Source organism: Nyctereutes procyonoides, unplaced genomic scaffold, assembly GCF_905146905.1.
Source record: "Nyctereutes procyonoides isolate TBG_1078 unplaced genomic scaffold, NYPRO_anot_genome, whole genome shotgun sequence".
Classification (NCBI taxonomy): domain Eukaryota; kingdom Metazoa; phylum Chordata; class Mammalia; order Carnivora; family Canidae; genus Nyctereutes; species Nyctereutes procyonoides.
The window spans coordinates 97,458-125,354 of NW_026575035.1; the positions used below are offsets into that span (position 1 = coordinate 97,458).

The 27,897-nt window shown below is 43.7% G+C and overlaps 1 protein-coding gene across 3 annotated transcripts in view; it reads left to right on the plus strand.

Annotated features, from left to right (window-relative positions):
• The window catches only part of LOC129505409 (mast/stem cell growth factor receptor Kit-like), an 83,384-nt gene extending 55,776 nt beyond the window's left edge, over positions 1 to 27,608 (plus strand). For 2 of the 3 annotated variants that reach the window (XM_055318449.1, XM_055318450.1), the window contains exons 8-21: positions 11,371 to 11,485; positions 13,436 to 13,617; positions 14,807 to 14,913; positions 15,006 to 15,132; positions 15,418 to 15,522; positions 15,609 to 15,719; positions 16,928 to 17,078; positions 18,983 to 19,074; positions 19,555 to 19,682; positions 21,001 to 21,123; positions 25,045 to 25,156; positions 25,270 to 25,369; positions 25,713 to 25,818; positions 26,885 to 27,608. In XM_055318449.1, coding sequence (XP_055174424.1) covers positions 11,371 to 11,485; positions 13,436 to 13,617; positions 14,807 to 14,913; positions 15,006 to 15,132; positions 15,418 to 15,522; positions 15,609 to 15,719; positions 16,928 to 17,078; positions 18,983 to 19,074; positions 19,555 to 19,682; positions 21,001 to 21,123; positions 25,045 to 25,156; positions 25,270 to 25,369; positions 25,713 to 25,818; positions 26,885 to 27,013 — 1,688 coding nt within the window. In that variant the 3' untranslated portion in view covers positions 27,014 to 27,608. Of the gene's footprint in view, positions 1 to 11,370; positions 11,486 to 13,435; positions 13,630 to 14,806; positions 14,914 to 15,005; positions 15,133 to 15,417; positions 15,523 to 15,608; positions 15,720 to 16,927; positions 17,079 to 18,982; positions 19,075 to 19,554; positions 19,683 to 21,000; positions 21,124 to 25,044; positions 25,157 to 25,269; positions 25,370 to 25,712; positions 25,819 to 26,884 lie in introns of all 3 variants that reach the window. The other variant, XM_055318451.1, reaches the window with a different exon arrangement.
• Positions 27,609 to 27,897: the final 289 nt, after the last annotated feature.

A 27,897-nucleotide genomic window follows, 5' to 3' on the forward strand; every position in this document is an offset into this window, starting at 1 on the left:
TGTGTCCGTTTTGACGTAACATTTCAGCTGAGCCAAGTAGATCCACTGTGTGATTTGTTCTGTAAATAAGCTTAGCCCCAAGGAGGGAAGGAATTCTGCTGTGCAAAAATTAGAATTGATAAAAACCAGAATAATAAATGCATGATATTAGTGCAGAAATTCAGTGACTTTTCCTCAGTGACATTGCTGCATGATTGCTTAATAGATTCAACTGGGAGAAATGCTTATGAAAATCCCCGATTTGGAATGGTTAAATGTTTGATCGTTGAAAAATTCATTTGTTTTAGAAACTCCACATGTGGATTTGAGTACATTGAGCATGTGCGTGTACATGCGTATGCGTGTGTGTTTAATTGCTTGTGTGGGAGGCTTTGAAAAATACCATGTTCTATCAGTTTGTGTTAGAGAAAAATGTGTAGCGTATTAAACCTGATAGTGTTTTAGGTCTGTTTTTAACTCCTCTAACCAAGCTATGATTTACAGGGGTCTGTTAGTTGGCCCCATGGCATTAAAGGTGGTGTTTCTAGGGCAAGAGCTATATGACATGTTTGCTGTTTTTGAGCAGAACTCCCAGTGGAAACTAACTGATGGGAGTTTTTGGGTTTTTCTTTCTTTTTTTTTTTTTTTTTTGGTTTTGGTTTTGTTTAGAGAGAATGAGAGAGAGAGTGTGTGGAGTTGAGGTTGGGGCCAGAGTAAGAGGGAGAAAGAGAACCTTAAGCAGACTCCACAGCCAGCACGGAGCCTGAAGCGGGGCTCCAATCTCATGACCCTGGGACCGTGATCTGAGCCAAAATCAAGAGTAGGACTCTTAGCCAACTGAGCCACCCCAGGTGTCCCCCCACCCCACTTTTTTTTTGGCTGGGGGGAAGGTGGGGCGGAGTTTTCATTCAAAAAAAAAAACAAACAACAAAAACGTTGAATTTGCATCACTATAATCACCCTTGCCCTACTTATTGAAGATGTATATAGAAATCAGGTTCTGGGACTCCTGGGGGGCTCAGTGGTTGAGCGTTTGCCTTTGGCTCAGGGTGTGATCCCGGAGTCCTGGGATCGAGTCCCACATTGGGCTCCCCACAGGGAGCCTGCTTCTCCCTCTGCTGGTGTCTCTGCCTCTCTCTCTCTGTGTGTCTCTCATGAATAAATAAAATCTTTTAAAAAATTGAATTAAAAGAAAAAGAAATCAGGTTCTTAGTTCCAAAAAGAAGTGTGAGGGGCACCTGGGTGGCTCAGTTGGTTAAGCATCTGCTTTTGGCTCAGATCATCATCTTGGGGTCCTGGGATCCAGCTCGCGTCGAGCTCTCCGCTCAGTGACCAATCTGCTCCTCCCTCTCCCTCTTCGTCTCCCTCGGTGGTCTCTCTCACTCATTCTCAAATAAATACATAAAATCTTTTTTTTTTTAAGTTTGAGATCTTTGGTGAAATTGGCCATTTGGTTCCTTTGCAGATCAAAATTGGGAGGAAAGAGTTCTAAAATCTATAGGGCTACCCAAACGTGCTTTCTTGTTTTCTTTTTTAAAAAAATATATTTAGCTACAATGACATAATATACATGATAAAGGTGCTTTCCTAATGGGACCTACTATTTCTAAAATTCTTAGAGGTATTAGAAAAACCAACACCACCAAGGTTCTATATGTAGCCTATGATACTTGGTTAGAAACCTATGGTCTCTTTGTTTGCAATAAATGTCACACAATTGAGGTTTTTACCAGATCCAGGACACATAAAAGGCCAAATGCACATTTAACTCTAAGTGATCCACTCTCCCTTTTCCCTCCCCACCCACTATTTCTTGATTAAATCTCAAACGTTGCAGTGGACTTAAATGTTAGTAATGTACATCTTTAAGGAGTTTATTTTGACATGTAATTTTAAATGCCCCATGTGAACCCTGAAGTGACCTACATGATGGTGGAAAGTATGATTAATATGATAAAACAATTGTTTTCTCACAACTGTGGAATGATTTTTTTTTCCCCTGTGGAATGGTTTTAAGAAGATCTAATAAACTTATAATGTTATCAATCGTACCCTAATAAAGCTGGGAAAAATAAGATTTTAAAGTGTATACATGATTTTGATATATGTAAACATTTTGAAAAAACTGCCCCCCACACACACATCAAGTGAATTAACACATCAGCTCACGTGTTTATGTTTGCCCTTCTTGTTTTTGATTTTCTGGGGTTTTGGGGGGCGGGGTGCTCGTTTTGTTTTTTGGTGAGAACATTTAAGCTCTACTTTCTTAGCAAATTTTGATTATGTAATACAGAGTTATCAACTATAGTCACCATGTAATCCATTAGATGCCTAAACCTTACTGTCTTACACCTGTTTATATTCCTTTAATGCCTCTCCCCATTCCTCCATCCCATCCCTTAGGCCTCGACAACCACTTTTCTACTCTTTTTCAATGAATTTGATTTTTTTTTTAAAGACTCCATCTGAGTGATACCATGCAGTATTTGTCTTTCTCTATCTATTACATGGAACATAACGCCCTCTAGGTTTATCCAACCTAATTTGTTGTCGCAAATGGCAGGATTTCCTTTTTTTTTCAGGCCGAACAATAATCCAGTGTCTGTGTGTATCACATTTTCTTTTATCCGCTCATCCATCGAAGGAAATTTAGGTTGTTTCCATACCTTGGCTAGTGTAAGTAACACCGCAGTGACCATGGGAGTACATATCTCTCTTCAAGGTAGTAGTTTTGTTTCATGAGGATATGTATCAAGAAGTAGGACTTGCTGGATCATATGGTCGTTGTGTTTTTAATTTCTTGGGGGGAACCTCCATGCTCTTTTCCGCACTGGCACCAGTCTGCATTCCCACCGACAGTGCACGAGGGTTCCCTTTTCTCTGTGCCCTTGTCAACGTTTGTTATTTCTTATCTTTTTGGTACTACGTGTGCTCACGGTGTGGGTGATCACCTCATTTTGGTTTTTTTTTATTCACCCATAGTCTTAAAATGCCTCTTGAACACATTATCGGGTAACCTTTCCAAGATCAGTTTTGTGAATCTAAAATTTGAGGTAAATGGTATCCAGGGGCCATAAGTAGAACTCTGGCAAGTCTTAAAGGTCTGCCCTTTAATGACAAACCTCGCCAGGTGAGTCAGAGTATTGTGGTACTGGGGCGGGGGGGCGGGGGGGGGGCTCAGGGGGTGGTCACAGGAAGGGAGGGAGGACAAGCATATAGAGAGAACTCAGTCAGGGGCTTGCCCTTCACCATGGGGCTTATGTGGAACACATGTCCTTTAAGCTAGATCGGCTATCCAAAATGACTGCAGAAGTACACCAAATTAACTTTCAAAGTCACTGACTCTACTTCATTTACGGCAGTGTTAACAGTGGGTTGAAACGATTTAAGGAAATGCTAAATAATGCATTATTTCTAAATCACCGTATCATGTAATTAACATCCTGTCTGGTATGAGCAATTATTTTTAGATCATACAGCGTGCCCGTATCAGTCAAAGTAATAAATCATCCAGAGTGAGGTCTCTTGATGAGAAAGTTTCTCTTTGACCACGTTTGCAAAATCTGGGCTGCCTTTTATATAGTTTTGGTCATAGTTCAATCTGTCCTCCTAGGGAGAAGCCACTCTGAAGGGGAACACCCCGCAGACAAAGTGGCACATTTGCCAAAGGTGAGGGCAGATGTGTCAAGTCAGCCACTTAAATAGATGGCTTAGACCCCCTGGCCAGCCAGCCCTCTGAGTCACCCACCTGGCTGGAAGTCCTCAGGGACCTTCACCCAGGGTTAAATGGTAATGTGGGCTGGCCTTCAAGGATTGCTCAGTTTAGGGGCTTTGGGTCTGTGTCTTTCATGATCCCTGTGAGATGAGAACAGAGTTACTAGAACCTTGCCTCTTTGGGAGGAAGAAATGTTTTCTACCATCTGTCTCCCTTTTTTTCAGGGCTGATAGGACCTTTCAAACATTTGGGTGTCCAAACCATTCTTGCATTAGAGGCTAAACATTTTATTTTATTTTTTTTTAAATTTATTTTTTTGTAAGTCGTTTTATTTATTTATGATAGTCACAGAGAGAGAGAGAGAGACATAGGCAGAGGGAGAAGCAGGCTCCATGCACCGGGAGCCCAATGTGGGATTTGACCCCGGGTCTCCAGGATCACGCCCTGGGCCAAAGGCAGACGCCAAACCACTGCGCCACCCAGGGATCCCTGAGGCTAAACATTTTAATAAGGCTTATGACTAACACACTTGACCATTGAGTTTTGCTTAAGAGGTTTTGCTTTTTAGTGTTTTTTCCCCCTATTAGGTGGATTCTATTAAATCTCTAATATTAAATTATTGGAATTCTTTTTTTTTTTTTTTTGAGAGAGAGAGAGAGAGAGAGAGCACATGAGCAGTGGGGAGAGGCGGGGGGGGGGAGAGAGAGAGAGAGAGAGAGAGAGAGAGAGAGAGAGAGAGAGAGAGAGAGAGAGAATGCCCCAAACAGGCTCCACACCCAGCCCAGTGTGGAGCCCCACCCAGGGCCTGATCCCACGACCCCAAGATCATGACCAGAGACAAAATCAAGAGTCGGACACTCACCCGACTGAGCCGCCCAAGTGCCCCCAAATGACTGGAATTCTTAAACATTAAATAAAACCAGTGCTGAATAGAACTCCTTTCTGATTGATTTACTTGCTTTTGAAAATTTGCTGTAAGGCTATCACAGTAACCAGAAATGTAGCTTGGTTAGTGCAAACATATGTATACATAAAACAGTTTTAAATTAAAACAGTTTTTTCTTATTGTAAAAATGTCACGCAAAGGATAGGAAAAACTGGAAAAAGTAAATAAGCAAAAGCAAGAAGCACATTTTAATTGTGCCTCTTAAAGTTGGTTTACATTTTATACTGTTCCTTAATATATCCCTTATTGTATATGTTCTTTGTGAACATTTTTTGTTAACTTTTTTTTTTTTTTTTACAAAACTGAGGTCCTAATGCTTCATGAGCTTGTGTTTTGGTGCTGAATAATGAATGCGTTGAGTACACCTTTCCATGACATGAGATACCTGTCTGCAACCTCATTTTGGTGTCCTTTTGCATGGATAGTGCATCATTTTTTTAAACCCACATCTGGTGCAGTTTTGAGACATTGTATAGTATGGGATGGGTCACAAATGATTGACTGGGGTTTTAAAGAAACCCATCAAATTATTTAAGGTTTATAATTATCTTGTTTAATCTCAAATGAGTGACGTAGCTTAAGTGCCTGGCAGTAAATAAGGTTATCATCTGTCATTATTTTTCATGCTCGCCCATGTCTTAAACATATGTCACAGAAGATTTCACTCTCCTGGCTTTTGGGGCAGTTCTAAATTAAGGAATAATTTTCAGGTCTTCTTAGTATGGTTGCTAGTCTATGTAAAAGTAGTCTCTTGTCTTTTTATATTAATCTTTTTATAGGTAGTGCATGTTCATTTGTGATACCTGACAGCGTCTGAGCTCTGTTTTTCAGATTCTGTTACTGAATTTGAAATGAGTTTTTGTTGTTAAATGCTTTGGAGTTATGAGTGTTGTTTTGATGTGACACTTTAATATCTCCTTCTCATAATGAAGATCTCTCTGTCTGCAAGAATTGCTGTAGACATTTGAGTTGAAAGAAAAAAGGGATATCACTGCAACCTACTTTTAAAGTCTACTTTGATTCTCTTATGTTCTGAAAAAATTTAGGAAATGTATTAGTATTCTTTTTCCTTCGTGTATCATGAGAAAGTTGGTCGGGTGGGGTGTATTGCTAATTTGGAGGATCTAGTTAAAGGCCGAAACTGAGAACAGGAAACCCCTCTAGATCGTTAGGCCCTTTGTTGGTGTGGTCTGGCCATCATTTCGTGCTTATGGTAGAAAAGCAGGAGAAACAGGTTTAAGTTCTGTGACTGTGTCAGTGTCTGCTAGGAATGGACCCTGAATTGGGGCATAATTTTCTAAAGACGGTGTGAGTACTCTTCCTTCGTGTTAGTGGAACTTAGACTCTGTGGAAGTTCCCTTGCTATCTGAGCCCATATATGTTTTTACATCAGATTAGCTCCCTTCATTTATACGTGGATCCAGGCTCACCTATAATTTAGTGTAAATTTAAATTAACCCGAGAATAGGTGCATGATTTTTCCATGGGTTTTATGGCAATAACCCTTGCCTTCCACTTTTGAATTATGTTGGAAATGAATTCACTGCTTTTACTGAATAGAGAAATAGCATTTATATCACATGCCAGTCCTCCACGTGTGTGTCTACATCTGCTCTCTGCGTGTCTGGGTCACATGGCAGTGGTGCCCTGTAAATTGAGCATCGTGATTCTGGCTGGGCAAGGCTTTGTGCAGTTAGTTGTATCACTTTTTAAATTTTTTTAACTTAATCTCAGGACTAGGAGATCTTTACTGGCTGTTTAGAACAGATGTTGGCAAACTGTAGTCCTAGGGCCGGAGTCAGCCTGCAGCCTCTTTTCAGAGGGCCCATAAACTAAGATTTTTGGTCGAATGGTCGAAAAAAATCAGAAGATTTTGTGAGACGTGAAGATAAAATTCAAATGTCAGTGTCCATAAGTAAAGTTTATTGGAGCACAGCTGTGCATGGCTTTGCACGTCTGCCTACCTTTGTGGTACAGTGGCACAGTCGAGTATTTGCAAGAGAGACCCTAAGGCCCACACAGCCGAAATTGCTTACACCTCAGTCTTTACCCTAAAAGTTAGCTTACTCCTAGTTTAGAATGTCACTGCGTTAGGAGGGTGATTTTTTTTTTTAATAGTAAAAACTCTGTTAAAGACCGCTGGATACAGGCAACTATAATTGAAGTTTTGTTTCATTTGTTAAACTTCTATCAAAGTGCCCATATGCCAGTTTCTAACAATCTTTTTTTTTTTTTAAGAGAAGGGGAGAGAGGGATGGGGAAGGGCAGAGGGAGAGAGAGAGAGAGAGAATCTTAAGTAGGCTCTTTGCCCAGCATGGAGCCTGAATCCATTCAGCGGGGCTAAATCTCAGGACATCTATTCCAGTTTTATTTTGTTTTTGTTTTTTAAGTATAGCCTTATATAAGTGAAAGTTAATCTGAAATTTTTTATAGTCCTGTTTTAGCTGATTTCAGTTCCTTTTTCATAGCAGTGTTATGGCTGGAATGTAGATTTGACCCAGGCCCAAATAGGGCCAAATTGCTGGAAAGCATTGCTGTGTGGCCATTAAAACTACAGCAGACCCACAATCGTAAAAACAAAATGCATCCTATGATCCCTCTTCATTTAGTCTTTTATTGCTGGTGGAGGCTTCAGTCTATGTTCTTTGCTGGTTATAGAGTGTGGGCAAGTGTGGTTTATTAGCAGGAACTGGTCGAGGCGCTCAGGGGCAAGAGGGGAGCTCAACTCAGAAATGCTTCCCCAGCAATGACTCGTGCATCTCCTCCCACCGCACCCCAGCACTTATTATCTGTGCTGTGTCTTAAAAATGTGCTTTGTTCCTGCCTCCCGTCTGGACCTGATGGTGGTGAGAAGGAGCATTTTTTCAAGATCACATATCTTTGGGGTAAATCAGCAAATGGTTAGGATTTCTAATTGCACGAGCCGTAAATTCTCAGTAGAGCCGTAAGCACTCTGAAATCAGCCGACAAGTTGATCAGTGTCGTTGCAGACGCTGGAATGACCCAGGCCCCCAACGCTTTGAAAGGAGAAAAGGCTATTTTCTTAATCTCCGCAGCAAATACATAAGGCATGCACCTCTTAGGCTTATCCAAACCTCCAACCTGGGAGGAATTAGGGGACGTGTCATTTGGTATTCTGCCGATTGCCGAATATCTCAGAAACCACAGCTCAGATTTAACCTGGAGAATTGCAGTCATGTGTCTTTAAAAGCAAAATGCATATCTAATGCCTTACACGGTGCATTGAGGCACTTACAAAATGCAGATGAGCCCAGATTTTCATTTTTAGGAATCACATTTATACCTAGCTCATTCTTCATGCATCAGACATTTTCGTGGCGCAACTTGCCATGTAGAGCTGAAACTGTACTCGTGTAATTTAGCCTTTTCAAAATGAGGTCTGTCATCACCAATGTCAGGGACACGACTGGGATTAGGGCGAGGCGCCTGGGGTGCAGAATTTAAGGAAGAGCTCACTCGAGGAGCCAGCCCTGTATTTGCAAGACTTTGAGGAGGGTGAGTGCCTTCTTAAATTCCACACCTGATGTGCTTCTCTTGCCTCACCCTCATCCTACCCCCAGTCAGGGTCTTTTTTGTAGGTCCACTAAAAAGGTGCGTTGCTGGGTCAGATCCTTGGCTTAGAATCTCTGGGATGGGGGTAGTAGGGGTAGGGGGCAAAAATGTCTATTTTTTTTTTTAGTTTTTATTTTCTTAGTGCTTCGAACACACATTGATGTTTAGAGACCTTCTGGGCTTGGTTGGCCAGGCTAAGGACCAGCAGGACAAAGCTGCTCTGCTAGCCTCGGGTTACAGCCGGCCTGAGACGGTAGGGTAAAAATCTGCCCAGTTAACCAGCACACGGGAACAAGTAGGCCAGCCGGACTGCACCACTTGCCAGCCCTGGCCGTTGTGTAACTGCCACCAGGCGTCACGCTGGAAGGCTTGGCTCTTGAGCACTGGTAGCCAGAGCTGAATGTAATTGATTATGTGATTTTGAGCTGTTCCAATTTTTTTAATTAAAAAAATGTTTTATTGGTTCATTATTAGCTACACGCTCACCGTAAAAAAAAAAAGAGAGAGAGAAAATAAGTCAAAAGAATAAAGTAGAAACTATCCATAATCCTTTTACCCAGAGGTAACCATCGTTAACATATTAAGGTTCCCTTTCAACCTTTTTTTTTCTCTATTGAATTAATATTTAGTTCCACTCTAAGAAATCTCATCATTTGGGTTAGGAAGGATGGGTGACAAAAGGAATGTCGATGGGAGGGAATCATCTTAGGACCTCGATTCCAGTCTAAGTCCTATCCCATTACCTTTGCCATCTCTGTGTAGACCTCCCCTCTCCCCTACAATCTCCGTGTTAAAGAAGAATTCACCTGGCCAGGTAGGTGTGTGGATAGCTTCTTGTAAGAGTGGGAATAGAGCCCCTAGCACAGCAAAGTCAGCATCGGGCTCTTGTCCCAGGTCCCTTCTTAGGATTCTAATCGAATTCCTTGGACTCCGAGGAACTTGGTTTTTTAGAGGGGACTTAGTGGTTCAAACAGCTCTTCCTCTGTGCGTCTGCCGCAGGTCAGACTCTGCTCCGAGTCAGAGGTACAATCAGGGAGATGTGGTTCTGCCCTTGAGAACGTAGAGTCTGATGGAGGAGGCAGCCCAGGAGGTTGTGGAAGAGTGTCAGGTGCTCTCGCATGCTGCGGGAAGAGGGAGGAGCGACCAACCAACTTGGCTTTGGAGAGCTGAGGATGGCTTGGAACAGGAGATGACGCTCGAATGGAGTCCAGAGAGACCTGCCTTATGGCGCCTGCCGTCTTCAGCAAATAGCATTCTCCTAAAGTTGCTCTGTTTTTTTGTGTTCTGTCCTACTTTCCAGCACAATCACACAGTTGCCCATGATAATTAAATGAGACTTGCCAGACGGATACTTTCGCAAGACGATGGCTCGTCTTCTTGCTCTATTTGTGAAAGCTGGCGTTGGATCCAAACTCTCAAGGATGCCCCTACCTTGAGATCGCTTTGGAGGGCCACTCTTTTGTGTGTATTTGCCAAAGGGCCTGCCCAGGCGTCGGGCCAGGCTGAGAGACAGGTGGGTGTGCCACGCATGTGGACACCGATCCCCGCCAAGCCGTCCTGCCTGCAAGGAGGTGAGGTGCTGGGAGGTGGTTCTACAGTGGTCCCTTCCCTTGAAGAAAGACACTCCTGAGCCTCCGATCTGTCGGTCCCTATCTTCTCACCGTACACAATTTTGCTATCAGCTGCAAACTAATCAAGGTCAGATTCCCAACGCGTCGGGTTAAAACACTCATCGTCACACTCTCTGAAGATTTTTGGATCACTGAAGAGCATATTCCTGGTGGCAAACACAGTTGAGGGGTAGCAAACTTGATTAACCAGAGAGGGTAGGTATTCCGAAATAGGAAATGATAGCTGAACCATTAATAAATTAGTGGTTAATAAAACTGTCTCGTGTCTGCGAAGCATTCTTCCTCCTTTGGGTGCTCCGTCTCATTTGATTGTCCCAGCATCGTTGTGAAATGGGGACTGTTGTTACTCCCACATGACACACAAGGAGGCTTGATGGAGAGACAGTTTATTGGTAAACGTGGGAGCCGGCGGCAGGACACCCTTCACCCCCCAGCACACAGTGGGGTGCATCCCATTCTGTGTCCGATGTCATACTGAGGATCCAGGGTGAGCGCCAGGGTGAGCGCATCCCCGGCCCTGCCATCGGATCCTTACAGGTCGGCTTACTTGTTCTCCAAGGCTTAGACCCCTTCACTTACATTTCCTGTAGAACAACTGAATGTAATAAGTTCATTTTCCTTTCACTTTAGAGAATAACCTCAAGAATTTGCAGTGCTTTTAGGCACCCTTGATTGGATGAATATCAGTTGATTATTGTCGTTCCCCAGAAATGTCAAATCAGAGCATGCCTGCTCATACAACCTACTTTTTCAGGGATTATATACAGGTTTAGATAGATAGACATGTGAGTAAAACTCTTGGGCTGGCTTCCTCTTAAAATTTTCTGTCCATATTTTGCATTTGAAATACAAATTTGGAGTTTAAAAGCCCGTATCGTATTTTACTCTTATGTTTTGGCTTCTCCGTAAATAGGGTGATTCAGTTCTTTTATTTCCACCCACTCCCTTCTGCCCCCACCCCTGAAAAAGAGGACATTCTTGGAGGGGGGAAGTGGGTGGGTGGGTGGGGGCTTCCCATTTCCTAGAACTCCTCTTAATTTTATCCATCCCAGTCTGTGCCATAACTTGAAATTCTCTATGACAGGTTCAGCAATTTGAAAGTCTGATGGCAAGAACCTTAAACACGATTTCCACCTTCACAACAGTTTGGAATCCTAAAGTTTGGATTAGAAGCAGTCTTGCAAATTCTGCCCCCACCACCCCCCAACTGGAAGCAGAAACCCGGCCGGGGGTCCTGCGAACCCCACCTCCGTTCACTCGACCCCAGACAGGGAGTTGTCACCTGCAGTGTGGACAGTCCACAATGGAGCCAGGCAGCTCTAAACGGGGGGAAACCCTTTCCTGGTCTGACCCTCGCTTCTGCCTCCCTGTGCCTTCCATCACTGGTTCCGATGCTCCCCTTTGACTATGTCCCCTCAGGGTCCTCTTTAAACTCAAGAAAGTTCTAAGGATTCGGAAACCGTGGAGGGGAGCCTTGGTGAGGTGTTCCGGCAGCCTGACCTATGGCCATTTCTCTTTTCCTACAGCAAAGCCAGAAATCCTGACCCTCGAAAGTCTCACGAATGGCATGCTCCAGTGTGTGGTTGCAGGATTCCCAGAGCCCGCGGTAGATTGGTATTTCTGTCCAGGAGCTGAGCAGAGGTGAGGGGATTATTTTGGCTACTACTTAACGTGCACGAGGGAAGGACAGCAGGGTAGTTGAACTTCAGATAGGTTTTCCGATTCTTTTTTTTATTTTTTATTTTTTATTTAATCTTTTTTAATTTTTTTTTATTTATTTATGATAGTTACACACAGAGAGAGAGAGAGGCAGAGACATAGGCAGAGGGAGAAGCAGGCTCCATGCACCGAGAACCCGACGTGGGATTCGATCCCGGGTCTCCAGGATCGCGCCCTGGGCCAAAGGCAGGCGCTAAACCACTGCGCCACCCAGGGATCCCAGATTCTTTTTTTTAAAGCTTTGTTTGATTATCCTTTTTTTCCCTACCCATGTGGCTTCTTAAGGGGGGCATAATTGCCATATTTTTCGTGGTAGACATTAATTTTGTTTGCTGAGACATGATTACTGAGTGACTTACTTCTCTGTCTTGGTGGTTATCTTCTGGATTTATCGTGCAGTTTCTAGCCTGCAGGTAGATAAAGCAATTTTCCAGGACAGAGTAATTAGATTTCCATTCTGTACACAGGAGGCAACGTGTGTGGGAGATGTGGCTGTAGTTTTCATGAAAAAAAAAAATTGCCTCGAAGTTAATTGCCAAGTTACCAAAAAGTAATGATCGTGCAGTTACAACATACATACGGCATTTGTAAGCTGCGGGTTTTTAAATTTTTTTTTTTTTTTCCTCCTTGATTAGGTGCCCGGCCCCTGAGCAGAGCACATCCGGCAGGGTGCTCCCTCTCCCTTCCAATCTGCACTTAAGCCTTAAATGGTCCTTTCACATTACCTGGAGATGAAAATGGGGTCACCATGGCTGTTTTTATCCATCAAATGCTATTTTGCGCTCGGGCTTTTAAAAGCCCAGTGTAACATCACAATTGAATAGTCAGGATAATAATAGAGATTTCATTTCTCACAGAATAGTCCTTTTTATCACAGCACGTTGGAAGAGGTTACGTAGGACTGTTGTTTTCAGCGGCGTTTTAGTGGAATGTTTCCTTCGGGGAACAGTAAGAAGGACCCGGGGCCCCTGGAAAAGCCCCTACAGTGGAAGTAACCCCAGCAGTTACTGTTCTCCATACAGCAAATATTTATGGGGTGCCACTTGTATGCCATACCCTGGTCTAGTGAGCCAAACACACCTCGGAGTCCCAGCTTTGTGAGTTCATATCTAATGGGTAGAGAGAGGTGAGCAAAAGATGAAATAAACAGGTAAGTGCTAATGAGAAAAACCAAGCAAGGTGTAAGGGAATAGAAAAATATTAGGTATATGGGGGACGTGATTTAAAATGGGGGTCCAAAAAAAATAAAAAATAAAAAAAAATAAAAAAAAATAAATTGGGGGTCCAGCCCCTGATGGATGGGCTTTGCTACCTGGAGTACAAGCCAGTGGTCCGGCCTCTGTCTCCCTCTAAAACCTGGATCAGGACCTCAGCTGCTGGGATTTGGGGGGCTGACCTGCCTTCATTCTCGCAGACTTGAACTCTCTCCTCCTCTAAGCTCTCTTGTCAACCCTCACACATGTACCCTTTCACAGTTACTTTATAAAGGCCTACTGTGTGCCCGCTGCCTTTCTTCCATTCCTTTCCAGCCCTTTCCGTAGCTCTCCAAAGTGGGTATTACCATCCCGACCTTCTAGCTGTAGAAACGGAGTCCTGGAGGGTTTTAAGTAGCTTGTCAACCAAACAGGTATTTGAATCTGGATTCAAACTCCTGTCTCACTCCCCATTTCTTCCTTTCCGCCCTGCTTCTCTTGCTCACAGCGCCAGGGGAGTGCTCATGCATCCTCACACCCTTGGTTGAAAAAGGACATTTCTGATCATGACCCACTCCCTTAGTTTTAAACGTATGCCCATTCCAATGTGATTGATTGATTGATTGATTGATTGATTTTCCTAGAGTAAATCCGGGCTGTTATTTTCTCTTCCCTCTAGATGTTCTGTCCCTATTGGGCCAATGGATGTGCAGATGCAAAACTCGTCTCTGTCACCGTCTGGAAAACTAGTGGTTCAGAGCTCCATCGATTATAGTGCCTTCAAGCACAATGGCACAGTCGAGTGTAGGGCTTACAACAATGTAGGCAGGAGTTCTGCCTTTTTTAACTTTGCATTTAAAGGTAATGGCGAAGGTATATTTCTTTTTGATCCAATGTAAGGGGACGTTTAGGCTCTGCCGGCCACATCAATCATGATTTTAAGTCCATCCCATCAATGACCAAGTCATTTCTGGTAATTTCCACATTATACCATGCTGTCATCAAACTCACTAAGTTTCATCCTGTACTAGTTTGTTGATAACACGTACGCAGTGATTTCAACCACATACATGTATATTTACACGTAGGTATGTACGCGTGCGTGTGCGTGTGCGTGTGCGTGTGTGTGTGTAGTGAATCGCGTATTTCCAGTCATTCCTACTGAAAAGGGGCGGGGAAAGAAAATAGGGAATTATATTTGCCTCACAGCCAGATATGACCAGAATTAGGGCAGTTAAAAATTTTAATTTTACTCCTTGAAAATCATGTGTTTGAACACGTTGCCGGATGCTATACGAGAAAGTTAACGTTGCCTTTTATGAAGTCATGTCAGTGAGCCATTTCTTTCGTGTCTGCCAGATTTGATCCATGAGGGACTAGCTCTGAACATTAAGTTAAATGATCCTTGTGGATACATTGATGAGTTGGTATGAAGGTGGAAGACAAAGAAGCTGGGCCTCTACATTCCCAGCGCTTGGTTTTGTTTTCTTGAGTTGGCAAAGGTGTGTGCCAGTAAGTGCTATACTCCCGGTTTTTGAGTAACGAGGGGAAGAGTCTTACGTTGTTCTTCATCACAGGTTTTTTTTTTCCCCCTCAGGCAATGAAAAGAACACTTTAAAGATATTTTCTTGGTTGTAAAAGAAATTCTCATCAGTGTAGAAAATCTGGAAAATACAGGAAAGCCCAAGGAAGAAAATATAACTATCCGTAAAGGAAACTTCTTAAAGTTGTCCAAGGCAGGAATTTAGCTGAAATACAAAGTTCACTTATTATGTTGCTTTTCATTGACAAAACAGCCATAGAATTATCTGTGGGCTACAGAAATCTCAACTTGCACAGTAGTCTGGTTTGAGGTCGTTCCTTCGAGAGATCCCTTTGAATAACCAGAGGAAGGTAGTATTAGCAAGGCAAGGAGTTTATGAGATGCCCTTGGCTTTGAATCCTGCCATGGTCTGTAAGGCGGGGGATGGGTGAGTTTGGGGTCAGGTGGTTGTCATGAAGCTCCACCCCTGCTAATACGTTGTGATTCCGCATCCCCCTTTCATTTTAGAACAGATCCATTCCCACACCCTGTTCACACCTTTGCTGATTGGCTTTGTGACCGCAGCTGGAATCATGTGCATTATCGTGATGATTCTTACCTACAAATATCTACAGGTAACCATTCATTTGTTCTCTGCCCCAAGTGCCATAATGATCGAACTGTTATCATTAAAAGATGATCTGTCTCTCTTTTCTCCCCCCACCAGAAACCCATGTATGAACTACAGTGGAGGGTTGTTGGGGAGATCAATGGAAACAATTATGTTTACGTAGACCCAACACAGCTTCCTTACGATCACAGATGGGAGTTTCCCAGACACAGGCTGAGGTTTGGTCAGTATGAAACAGGGGCTTTCCATGTAACGTTTTTGTGCACGTGTAACAGGGACTTTAGGGAACCCCATTAGCTTCCTTTGTTCTGTTCCAACTGAGACAATAAGTATTTTCTGTGAAGTTCCATCACTTTTGATAGATTCCGCATAAAGCACCTTATAGAGAAATGTCTCTAGCTGGATTTGTCCTTAATTCCTTAACAATTCCTCGATTGTTGACTTTGAAATTGCCCAGATGCTCCTTTGGTCCTACCACCACCCCTTAGTCTTTTCTTCCTTTCTGCAGGGAAAACTTTGGGTGCTGGTGCCTTCGGGAAAGTGGTTGAAGCCATTGCATATGGCCTGGCTGGGTCAGATGCGGCCATGACCGTTGCCGTTAAGATGCTCAAACGTAAGTTTCTGCAGGTGGCTGCATGCCCTCAACATTGGCTTGCCAGATTTGCTTCTTGCTAAAATGAGATTTTTTTCTGATTTTAGCAAATGCCAATTTAACCGAACAAGAAGCCCTAATGTCTGAGCTCAAAGTCTTGAGTTACCTCGGTAATCATATGAATATTGTGAATCTTCTTGGAGCATGCACCGTTGGAGGTAGGGCCATGACCAAATCGACTTTCGTCATCTTTCGAATTATCTAAAGAGGGGAGATCTTAATATGATTGCGACAGTGCTTGGTTATATCTTACTGCAAGATTTTTACCCGGGTTGTTACCTCTTGTAGATGTTTCACACCCCTGCCCCAAAAGCCATTCTTAAGAATGTATATTTGAGTTTTATCACCATGGGGACATGCCCTAGTTACTGTCATGGGCGTTGTATCAGCATCAACCTCTTGAGTACCTCGAGAACCTCTCATCTCCTCCAGAAAACTTTTCTTTTATCTTGCAAGCTATTTTACCGGAGCACATCTAGTCACTAAAGGGTCACTATCCATAATTAAAGATAGACCTTGAAGCCTGCAAGTTCTCCAGTACACACCAAATGAGACAAAACACTTCACCTCGGCAAAAAAAAAAAAAAAAAAAAAAAAAAGTAAATTTCCAGTTGGAAGCAATTCTGAGGTAGAGCCTTCCCTCAAGGATTTCTGCGATGTTTCCAGAAAACCTTTTGGTCTAAAGGAACAGAGATGTGTAGAATGAGCCATTCCTCAAGATGTACTGAGGTTCGCAGTCAAGTTGACGGCTTAACTTACTTCTTAAAACAGCCCCCATTAATGTTGCTTCCACATCGTGACCTGTTGGCAAAAATTCCTGCCCAAGTTAATCGGGTGCCTCTTGGCTTCAGAGCTGCAGCGTGAGGTTTAATTACAGCCCCGGAAACACCGGTGGCCGGTGGTGCTCAGAAGGCAGGTGGTGTCCCGGCGTGCCAGGTGCTCCCCCTCTCCAGGGTCATCTCAGCTGGCCACCCCGTGCCATTGGTTTTCCTCTGAGGCTGCACTTTCTGCCCTTCGTCATCTCCATAATAACATGAGGAGAGGGTGTGAAGCCCTGATGCAGAGCGAAGTGGATGGAAGGATTCGTGCAGGAAATTATGATGATTGTAGGATATTGTTGGAAGCTGGTAACTTGGATGTAGGTCAGGCCAGGCCCCGAGCCCTGACCTCGCTTAGGGAGGGGTACGAGGAGGCTTACTTGTTGAGTCGTCCTCCTCAGAATGCTGGTTTTTGCCGAGCCTGCTAAGTATCTGCCTTATCAAGGAACCTGAATGAAACCGGTCATGATGGCCCCTGAGTCTATGTAAAGGGCGCAGGGTCGTCTAGAGAGCTCACCTCTCTTTCACCTTCTCTTACATATCTGCAGGGCCCACCTTGGTCATTACGGAATATTGTTGCTATGGTGATCTTTCGAATTTTTTGCGAAGGAAACGTGATTCATTTATTGGCTCCAATCAGGAAGATCACGGAGAAGTGGCACTTTATAAGAACCTTCTGCATTCGAAGGAGCCTTCCTGGTGAGACTGATTCACATCAATCGCTGTCAACAGGCAGTTCAGGGGGTCGAAAGGGTTTGCAGTCAAGGCTGATTCTTTCAACAAATGAACAGAGGTACTTCGAGGCGCGCCAAATCAGAATCATTAAATCATTTAGGTGTCGTCGACGATTTAGAAAGTTTGAACGGCGTTTGTAAAGATTTAAATAGCGTTGAACTTAGATTTTTATTGATTTTTTTAATGCATCTTTAGCTTTTTTTTTTTCAAAGTGTTCTGTTCGATTGAATAATTCTGTACTTGTTTCACTTATCAGGGCTCTATTCTCGTGTGTCCTTTCATTTATTCTGTTGGGCTTGGTACTGTATGCATCTCTGCAGTGAGACACTGTTTGTAGGAAAAATGCTAAAGTCTGTCAAGTTGTCTTGGTAAATTTCTCGAAAACCTTTAACGGAGTGGCAAAGGAGCTCTGAACATACCCCTGCACGTAGGTTTCTCCCCATCTACCTCTGAATTATTTCCGTATACCTTGCCCTTCTTTTTTTTTTTTTTTTTTAAAAAAAACTCAGTCATGCCATAAAAAGGCACACGATTCTAGCACGTGTTTAAAAATTCTGTACCTTATTTTCATCTCTTTTCCTCTTTAATATCCTTCTGAATTTGAATGACGTGCACAGAGCTTCAGATTCCTTTAAGAACAATTAGTGTGGCTTAACGACCAGAATAGGATTCCTCTCTGCCTGGCCTGGCCTGTTCCTTCTAAAGGTTGAGGAAGATTCCCTAGATGCCCCCAGCCCAACAGAAATCATATTCGTCATGCCCAATCCCTTATACTTTATATTTCTGAAGTGGTGTGGTGGATTTTTTCCTCTCCTTTCTATTCGTTCTGTCCCCTACGTTTTGAGATGGCAAGACTGTGTTTCTTAAACTTAGCTCCAGGCCCTCGAGAAGGCCTCAGCAACTATTACTGATGGGGGGTTACTTCTTAAAGACCTTTTCTGTACCCCTTGACTAAAGGGTTTCTTCACCCCAGGTGAAGCCTTTTCATTGTCCTTTTTTTTTTTTTTTTTTAGTCCTATAGACTTGGGTAGTGTCAAGTGGTAGTAAAAACACATTACAAACCACCTTTGGTTAGTTTCTCCAGAGCATATGCTCCTTATGTGAATAAATGAGCCACTTTGCCTTATTTCTAGAACCTTGGCCCCATACGTGTTTTTCAACTTGCTGAAATAATGGCTCAAATTGTTCTATCCGATGTCGTGTTCTCTGTGCTTTGGGATCCCATATGGGACTGGAACCACCAGCGCACTCTGAAGGAGATTGTTGTCATAGTGTTTCTATGCTAATCAGAAGCAGGAAGTACTAGAAATCTTGAAGACTTTCCAGCCAAATGTTGCAGATTCAAGAGGTCCAGATGGTTCAGAAAATCATCCAAATTATTGGTGTTTATCTGAACTAAAGTTGCCTTTTTTAGACCTTCTTCCATCAGTCGCTCTATGTTAGCGATCCCTGCCTTCCTCCCCATCACACGTCTCAGAGCTCCTGCTCTTCTCGTCCTTCTTGTGTCTTTCATCTTGTCTCTTGGGGCTAATTTGAGACTTTGAGGGAACAGGGGATACTGTTTATGGTTCTCTGTTTCCCATTACACCTCTGGTGTCAAGAGATGGGACATTTCTAACCTGAGTCCCATCTATGAACACAAAAGAGACCGTCTCATTCCTGGGCATCGGGCCCTGATGTTGAATATTAAAAACTCCTGCATAATGAACAAGCTTTTCTTCATTCGAACCTAGTAATACTTTCTCTGAATAAAATCAGCCTCTTACGTAAAAAGGCAGTGGGGAGATAGAGCCTGCCCCATGGGAACTCCCCCATTTTCCCATTTTATTCAGTCATAATTTGACGGATGGATATTTCATCTCTCACAGCAGCAACAGTATTAATGGATACATGGACATGAAACCCAGCGTTTCTTACGTCGTGCCAACCGAGGCAGGCAGAAGGAGATCTGCGAGAATAGGTGGGTACCTGTCAAATAATAAAAACAACTTCATTCACAAAGGCTTTCTCATACTGCTGGGAAATACATTACCATGCCCCACGGTGACTGGTTCTCCTTTCCAGGAGGGCCCGACGGCAGAGCCACTGGTCAGTGGCAGGTCAGGGTTCCAAGTGAGCATTGGGGTGGGAGAGTGTTCGTCATCGTATAGGAGCATCTCACTGCACCAATGAAGATATATGTGTATCAACTATGTATTTTACACATCAAAAAAAAATAGGAGATTTGTGTATTTATCCACCATCCTTCTCCCCTGAAGCCCCAGACTGTGAATATGAACTTGGTGCTTGGGCACTTACCTTTCCTCAACGCTGCGTGGGTGACTTGCCTGCGCGGTCACATCAGTTCCTTATTACCAACCTTTGGTATTGTTGTTGTGCTGTCTTCTGTTTTCCAAGCTTTGAGGCTTAATTGCTAAGAAAGTCCTTCTTCTCCTAACAGGCTCACGCCAAGAAAGAGATGTGACTCCCGCCGTCATGGAAGATGATGAGTTGGCTCTAGATCTAAACGACTTACTGAGCTTTTCTTACCAGGTGGCCAAGGGCATGGCATTCCTGGCCTCGAAGAATGTGAGTGGATGTGGTTCTCCAGGAGTATTGCCACCACCACCCCCCCCGCCGTGCCAACCCCCACAACCCCCTAACCCCAGTGGCGCATTTTAGAGTTCATAGAATGCACAGTGTCGTTTTGAAGTGTGGTGACCCAAAACAGGGGAAATTTCGTTTCTTCATGTTCCAACCACTATCTTTTTGGAATTCCTATTCTCATGTATAAGCTTTAAAGTGTAAGCCTGTCTAAATGAACTTTCTATGAATTTTTTTTTTAATGTAGCAAATCCATTTAAAAATCCTGGCTCTCGGGATCCCTGCGTGGTGCAGCGGTTTGGCGCCTGCCTTTGGCCCAGGGCATGATCCTGGAGACCTGGGATCGAATCCCACATCGGGCTCCCGGTGCATGGAGCCTGCTTCTCCCTCTGCCTGTGTCTCTGTCTCTCTCTCTCTCTCTCTGTGACTATCATAAGTAAATAAAAAAATAAAATAAAATAAAAAAAGAAATAATTTCTGCTGAAAAAAAAAATAAAAATCCTGGCTCTTAGAATACAGGAGCTGCTCTTAGAAAATAGAGAATGGTTTCATCAGCAAAGGGAGGAGGAACCTCATGCAATTGCAGCGCTCGGTGAAGCACATGCTTGGGTCTTGTTGAAGTTGGGCCTCAGATATCGTGTGGCTTCATGAAGTGTGGGGGAATAAGGAATCGGAGAGAATAATAAGCATTTGGGAAAAAGGTAGAAATGGGAAGAGAACGAAGGAACATGGTCTCTGGAAGGGTGAGAGGAATTCAGTAGCGAATGAGACTAGCAGACCAGGAGGAGGGAACAGATCCTACCCTTAAGTGTCATTGGTGACATTTCCAAACAATCACGAAACTAAAAGAGGGATATAGGATGGCTGAAATAAAGAGCCTCTTCCCTGTGTCCTCGGGAGGCATCAAATTGGAGTTGCAAAGACATTTTAAAAACTCTATAAAAGGACATTCAAAGAGAAGCATGCAAAATGAGGTTTTGGTTTAAAAAATACGATACGACTATTTATGATGTATTTTCCTATGAATGAAAGCAAGTCATAAGAAGAAAAAAAAATTATCCGAGTTGGTTTGGAAGGCGACTATCGTAATTAAGGTCCTAAACGATGTGAAACACAAATTCCGAGCATCGTTCAGAGCGTAATTTAGATCTTTATTTTTGGTGCACCGAAGAGTTTCAAGGCAAAGCCAAGGTACTGGATTTGTGTGACATAGCAGCATCCTCGTGTTGAACAGAGTTTTCATTCTTGAAGAGTTTAAAATAAATGTAAATGGTTTTCTTTTTCTCTCCCACTCTCCTAATAGTGTATTCACAGAGACTTGGCTGCTAGAAATATCCTCCTTACTCACGGTCGAATCACAAAGATTTGTGATTTTGGTCTAGCCAGAGACATCAAGAATGATTCTAATTATGTGGTCAGAGGAAACGTGAGTACCCACTCTGCTTGACAGTCCCGTGAAGGATTTTAGTTTCGAGTTTTTCTAAGAATTGCTTTTTATGAGTTTCCTAATGCAAATCCTACCTTTGAGATGCCATGTATTTTAGCAGTCAGATTAAGCGTACTTCAGCAAAATTTGCATGGTAGGCTGAACATTACTACAACTAACATTCCGATAATAGGACTCCTAATTCTAATTGTGTAATTATGGGGCACGTGAAGGAAACAGAAATAGCCTTAATTTTCATTATAGCCTGAGAATAGCAACGAACTCTATTTTGTTCAAGTGAAACAAATGTGGGCCTGAAGGTCACAGCAGGGGAATTTTCCTTGGACATTGACATGCTATGCGCAAAAGATCAAAATCTAAGAAAATGTTCAGAATTAGGTATGTAGAATGTTGGATCTTCTAATCAATAGAGAGCATATTAAGTAGGTTCGTAAGTAATGATTGGGTTAGAGAACATAGTGATTTTATTTCAAAGTGCTTTATGTCCCTGCCAATTCTCCACGTAGCATCAGAACAAGCCCCTGGCATTGGAGTGCAGTGTCTTCACATTTTCAGCGTTGGAGAAACTAAAGCTCAGTCTATTTTATATATTTTAGTAATAAGCATCATCAACTAAGTCTGAGATGACACAGGTCGGTAAAGGCCGAAACCAGAGCCCACGATCTCCAGAGCAGCGTCCCATTAGTATGGGAAGCCATATAGTCCTGTGTCTCTGTATTCTTCTACATCTATTTGCCCAGGCCCATTTCCCCAGTCCAGATTTATTTCTGGAGGTAACTATTTATGTTCCTTAGGATAATGTAATATTTTCTCCTCCATCACCGTGGCATCCTCTGTACTTGACTTGGTTTTGTAGAAATGCTGCTGGCTTTACTTCCTGATCAAATCATGTATTTCTTTCCTTGTTTGATTGATTGATTGATTTGAGAGAGAGCACCAGCAAGGAAGGGGGAGGGGCTGAGGGAGAAATAGCCCGAGCAGGGAGCCTGATGCAGGGGTTCGACCCCAGGACCCCGAGATCATGACCTGAGCTGAAGGCAGATGCTTCATCCACTGAGCCACCCGGGTGCCCCTCAATGCATGCATTTCTAATAAACCTCTTCTAAGACTAGGTTCCATCGTTATGAGGGTTAATGGAAGCAAGTTGTCTCCATCCTGGTCCATGCAGTATTGGAAGAAAGAATGAAGGGCACGAGGAGGAAGGCAGAAGGTTCAGGACCCAGTCTCCCCCAGTTTGAATCTGGTTCCGTCGTTAAGTGGCTGAGTGTTATTATTTGGCAAGAATTACCCAGTGGCTCTCAACTTTGCTTTTTTCCCTCCTCTTGGGAATAATAACTGTCACCTGACTCATCACGTTGTGAGGATTAAATGAGTTAATCTATGTGAAGTGCTTAAAACAGTGCCAGCCACGTTGCAGCTAATACATGGCACTTGTTCTTCCGAACTGTTCTTTATAGATGTCTGATTTGGAATATAAATAATCATGACAGTGGTTGTTAGGCTGCAGCTTCTTACTAGCTTGTTACCGGTTAGTGACCATAGTTGGAATGAGAAAGGATGGGTTAGGTCCCACCCGGCTTCAAGATCGGGGGCTCCAGCTCAGGGCCATTGAACTAACCAATTACAAATCTCTCCTCACCAAGCTCACACAGCTTGGTACCACCCCAAATTCACTATATCCACAGTCACTGAGATGTCCCTGTGTCGGTTTCTCGGAAAGGTCTTTCACAGGCCCCCGAACCCAAGACACCTGTAGTAGGTCTCAGGTTAAGAGCCCCCATGGGAGTATTAGCATAAAATCTGGGAAGGGGATACTAGAAGGCTTTTTTCCTATCTTTTAAAAATACTTTATTTATTTATTCATGAGAGACACACACACACAGAGAGAGAGAGAGAGAGAGAGAGAGGCGGAGACACAGGCAGAGGGAGAAGCAGGCTCCTTGTGGGGAGCCCGATGCGGGACTTGATCGTGACCCTGGGATCACGACCTGAGCTGAAGGCAGATGCTCAACCACTGAGCCACCAAGGCACCCACTTGCTCTCTTTCTTACTTTCTTTTTTTTCCTGCTGGCTAAAATAACTTTAATGCTAGAAAAAAAGATGGTCTTCCCAGTTTTCAACCCTAAATGGATTAAGAGGAGGATTGCTGTAGCTTTTTATGGTAGATTAAGATCCAAGAATCCACAGTGTCTATAAGAGGAATAGTCACAGCAAGTTTGGCTCGATTTTAGCAGAAAGGGTTCGGGATGTGAGGTTCAGCTGTTGAATTTAAAACCCGAACTGCCGCTCGCCACCTTGGAATAGTCATGGTCACCATAGGCCCCTACTGTTCTTTGTGTGTCTGCTTATGCGAGGCAATTGCTTCGAGATTAGTGAGTCAGCAGTACTGTGCTAAGCACCTTTGGCCACCCACACGATCTCATTTAACCCGCAAAATGACTCGTGACATTTGAAACGTTATTTCTTCTTGACCCAAGAACACATTGAGGCTTACTTACAGATACTTAAGTGCCGTTTGCAACGTATTTGTAAAGGATAGTTTGGGTTTCATATGAGAGAAAACCCAAAAGAGGAGTCAAAGAAGTGTCGTAGCCATAGGCCAGGGCAGGTGTAGAGCTTCTGTGAAGCACTAGGGACCAAGTCCTTCTACTCTCCTATTTTCTTACCATCGCTGGTGTGGCCCTCCTCGTTGGGCCGCGATGGCCACCAGATAGCCAGCCACCAGAGCCAGAGGCAGGATGGAGGAGGGACAAGCAGGAAAAGAGCAAAGGGCACACGCCAGCCATGTCTTAAGAAGGCTTCCCTGCACCTGCCATATCATACTTCCCACTTAGTGGCTGACCTGAGTCACGTGGCTCTGCTAAGCCGCAAAGGAACTGGGAATGTAGTTTTTATAGTAGGAGGACCATGTTTCTCTTATTAAGGAAAAAAGGGAAAACATATTCAGTGGCAACTAACCAATCTCTGTGTTAATCAAGGCCAGTGGTGGAGCCAAGAATAGAACCCATGTGTCTGTCTCTGGCATCTGTGCTCTTAACCACCATGCTGTATGGACTCAGGGTGCCCCCCCCCCGCGCCTTTTTTTACAGATTTTGTAAGAGAGAAATTGAGAGGGAGAGAGAGCATGAGCAGAGTGGGGATTGCACAAGGAGAAACTGACTCCCCAACTGAGCAGGGAAGTGCCATGTGGGACTTGATCCTAGGACCCCGAGATCATGACCAGAGCCGAAGACAGACACTTAACAAACTGAGCCACCCAGGTGTCCCTCAATGTCCCCATCTTGAAGATGAGGGTAGTACCATGTGAGCCACCTATTTCAGAAGTGGGAAGGAGTCCTCTGAGGTCATAGGGTAAAAGGCCTTTGTGAGATGACCGTCACCTTCTCACCCTCACCCCCTTAGCTGGAGCGATGTCTGTAGGAATACTTTTCTTTTCTTTTCTTTTCTTTTTTTCTTTCTTTTCTTTTCTTTTCTTTTCTTTTCTTTTCTTTTTTTCTTTTCTTCTTTTCTTTTCTTTTCTTCTTTTCTTTTCTTTTCTCTTTTCTTTTCTTTCCTTTCCTTTTCTTTTCTTTTCTTTTCTTTTCTTTTCTTTTCTTTTCTTCTTTTCTTCTTTCCTTTCCTTTCCTTTCCTTTCCTTTCCTTTCCTTTCCTTTCCTTTCCTTTCCTTTCCTTTTTCTTCTTTTCTTTTCTTTTCTTTTCTTTTCTTTTCTTTTCTTCTTTTCTTTTTTCTTTTCTTTCTTTTCTTCTTTTCTTTTCTTTTCTTTTCCTTTCCTTTCCTTTCCTTTCCTTTCCTTTCCTTTCCTTTCCTTTCCTTTCCTTTCCTTTCTTTTCTTTTCTTTTCTTTTCTTTTTTTTGAGCTTCTTAATTAACATTGCCGGATCTGTTGTGCTTCCATTACAGGCTCGGCTACCTGTGAAGTGGATGGCCCCTGAGAGCATTTTCAACTGTGTGTACACATTTGAAAGTGATGTCTGGTCCTATGGGATTTTTCTGTGGGAGCTCTTCTCTTTAGGTAAAACGCCTGGGCAAAGGCACCTTGGTTGGGCGAGAGCATCTTCTTTAAGGGGTTAGCAGGGTCCTGCTTGCTTATTATTAATGCTGATCTGCAAACCGTTTGTGCCTCAGGAAGCAGCCCCTACCCTGGGATGCCAATCAATTCAAAGTTCTACAAGATGATCAAGGAAGGGTTCCGGATGCTCAGCCCTGAGCATGCACCTGCTGAAATGTAAGGGCCGGGATATTTCCCTTCAGATCATGCTTCCCCTTTTATTTTCCTTTTCAAAGACTGAAACCTGAGTGTTGAGGGTTTTCACTACGGTTTCATGGTTTGAAACAGCAGTGTCTCCTGGTTCCTTCCTATGACGTGTCGTGTAGCTTTTCATGATCTCTTGTCACCAAATGTGCAGAAAGTTTCAGCAGCCTTTCACACGCACGGTGTTTTGGTTCATGCGTGATATGTCCAGTTTGCATGGCCCTGGAATTACTTTTGAGACTGTCGCATGACACCGTGCACCGTGAGAAGCCAGGCTAAGGGCATTGAGTGACAGGAAATGGTCCTCGCTCTGCAGGTACGACATCATGAAGATGTGCTGGGATGCTGAACCCCTGAAAAGGCCGACGTTCAATCAGATCGTGCAGGTAATTGAGAAGCAGATTTCAGATAGCAGCGATCATGTGAGTTTACTCCCACCAGGCGTAGAACCTCCCTGCTTTCTCCTGGGGTTCTCAGGCTCGGGGGGTTCTGTTACCCATCCCTTCTCTCCTTGGCTCAAGCAGCGTACTGAGCTTCGGGGAGGCTAGGAAGGCAATGAAACGGGTTCTTCCGGGCCAAGCCCTGTCCTGAGCCTGCCATACAGATTTGCCATGGTTCCTCCCCACCCCAAATGCTGATCATGGGGTCGGCGTGGTCTCTGCCTCACGTGTCCGGGCCATTCAGCCTTGGGACGGTTGGGGTAACGTGAACTAGAATAAAAGCACAGAAAAGACAGCCTGTTACAGCAGTGAAATAAGCCTTCTGCTCAAACAAGCATAGCCAGAAATGGCAGCTGGCTGTCATGCCCACAAGCCATATAGCATGAAGAGCTTTTTGAGTTTGGGAGATCCCTGCCAGTGATTTGGGGGGGCAGGGGTGGAATTGAAAAACTCAAATCCATTATTTCTCCTCCCCCTCTTACGGAAGAATTAGTGATCCTTACTTTAACTCAGATTTTTTTAAAGCTGCCTTTTGGGTGGATTGGCCTGGAGCTATCCTTTCTAAAAGCATACCACTGGTATTTTGGGGTTAAAGCTTGCTCTTTAGGGTGTCAGGGCATGTTTCCAATTAAACAGCATTCCCCACCTATGTGTTTAATTCTCAGCAGAGGGCCCCTGGGAAGGCCACCCATTTCCCAGTAAATGACATCAGCCATTGGGTTATAGTTGGCTACAGAGGTTTAGAAACTCTTTTAATAGGTTAGATAGTACTTGTTTCCATATGTGTCCCAGCAAAAAAGTAAAAATTTTTTTTTTTTTTTTTTTTTGGCCATCACGTCTTATGCATCAGACCTTGGGGTAAATGAGGAATAAGACAAAGCTTATATTTTCTTTCATCAATATGGGGTTTTGGCTGTGAAAGTCTTGTAAATCTCTTCTCCTTAAGAAGCTTTGTGAGTTATTTGTGATCTGAGAATGCATATGTACCCCCTTGTTGCTGTGTCCGTTGCGGGCACTGGCATATTAATCGTGGACTTGTTTTCCTCAGATTTATTCCAACTTCGCGAACCGCAGCCCCAACCCAGAGCACCCCGTGGCGGACCATTCCGTGCAGGTCAATTCCGTGGGCAGCGGCGCGTCTTCCACCCAGCCTCTGCCGGTGCACGAAGATGCGTGAAGCAGGGGAGTGCCGGGGGTCTCCCCAACAAGAGCGATCCCTGTTCTTTTGGTTCCTATACTGGTTATTCTGTTCTCCTTCAGCTTGCATCCTATTCCAGGGTAGCGGACACCCCTCTGTCCCTCCCTCTTTATGAGCACACTCTAATTAGTGGCCAGTGACTTTTGTCATCAGCCACCATCCTGTTGTAAGAGTTCAGACTGCACATTGTATTCCCAATAGCAAGGCAGCCCCCATTAATGAAAAAAATAAATAATACAGACTTGGAGCAAGGGACGATGGGATGGGCTAGACACCCCGAGTCCTTTCCAAGGCTTCTCCAGTTTCTGTTTGAAAAGCACAGTTGATAGTTTATTCGAATAAATGGCAGTGGTCGGCTTTGGGCCTCCTAACCATCCATAATGATATGATGATGCAGCAAGATTAGAAGCTGAAACCTGATCTCTTGATGTGGAAAATGGGATGTTATTAGAACAAAGGGCAGAAGCTTATGAATGTCTGGGCTTAAGAAATCTAGTATTTCATGCTGGGAATGAGACATAGGCCATGGAAAAATGCTCCCTGAGCACGAACAAAGACTCGCTGCTGTGCATGAGCCTTTGTACTACTGACCTGGTTTGTAAATAGAGTTTGCTATTAGGACGCTGAGAATTGGAGAGAAGGCCTCCCCAGCCAGCATCTGTATATACTCATCTGTAAATTGTACATGTTCCTATATTTGAAGGGGGGGGGACCCACAAGATGTAGTTTCTGGATACGACCCTGGCTCAAGTCTGCTGTGTTGTAGAAATAGATGAAGAGCCAGACAGGATTGAAGGAAACCGTGCTTTTCCTTTTCTTTTTTTCTTTTTTAAGAAAAAAACCCATAATCGCCCAGCACAATC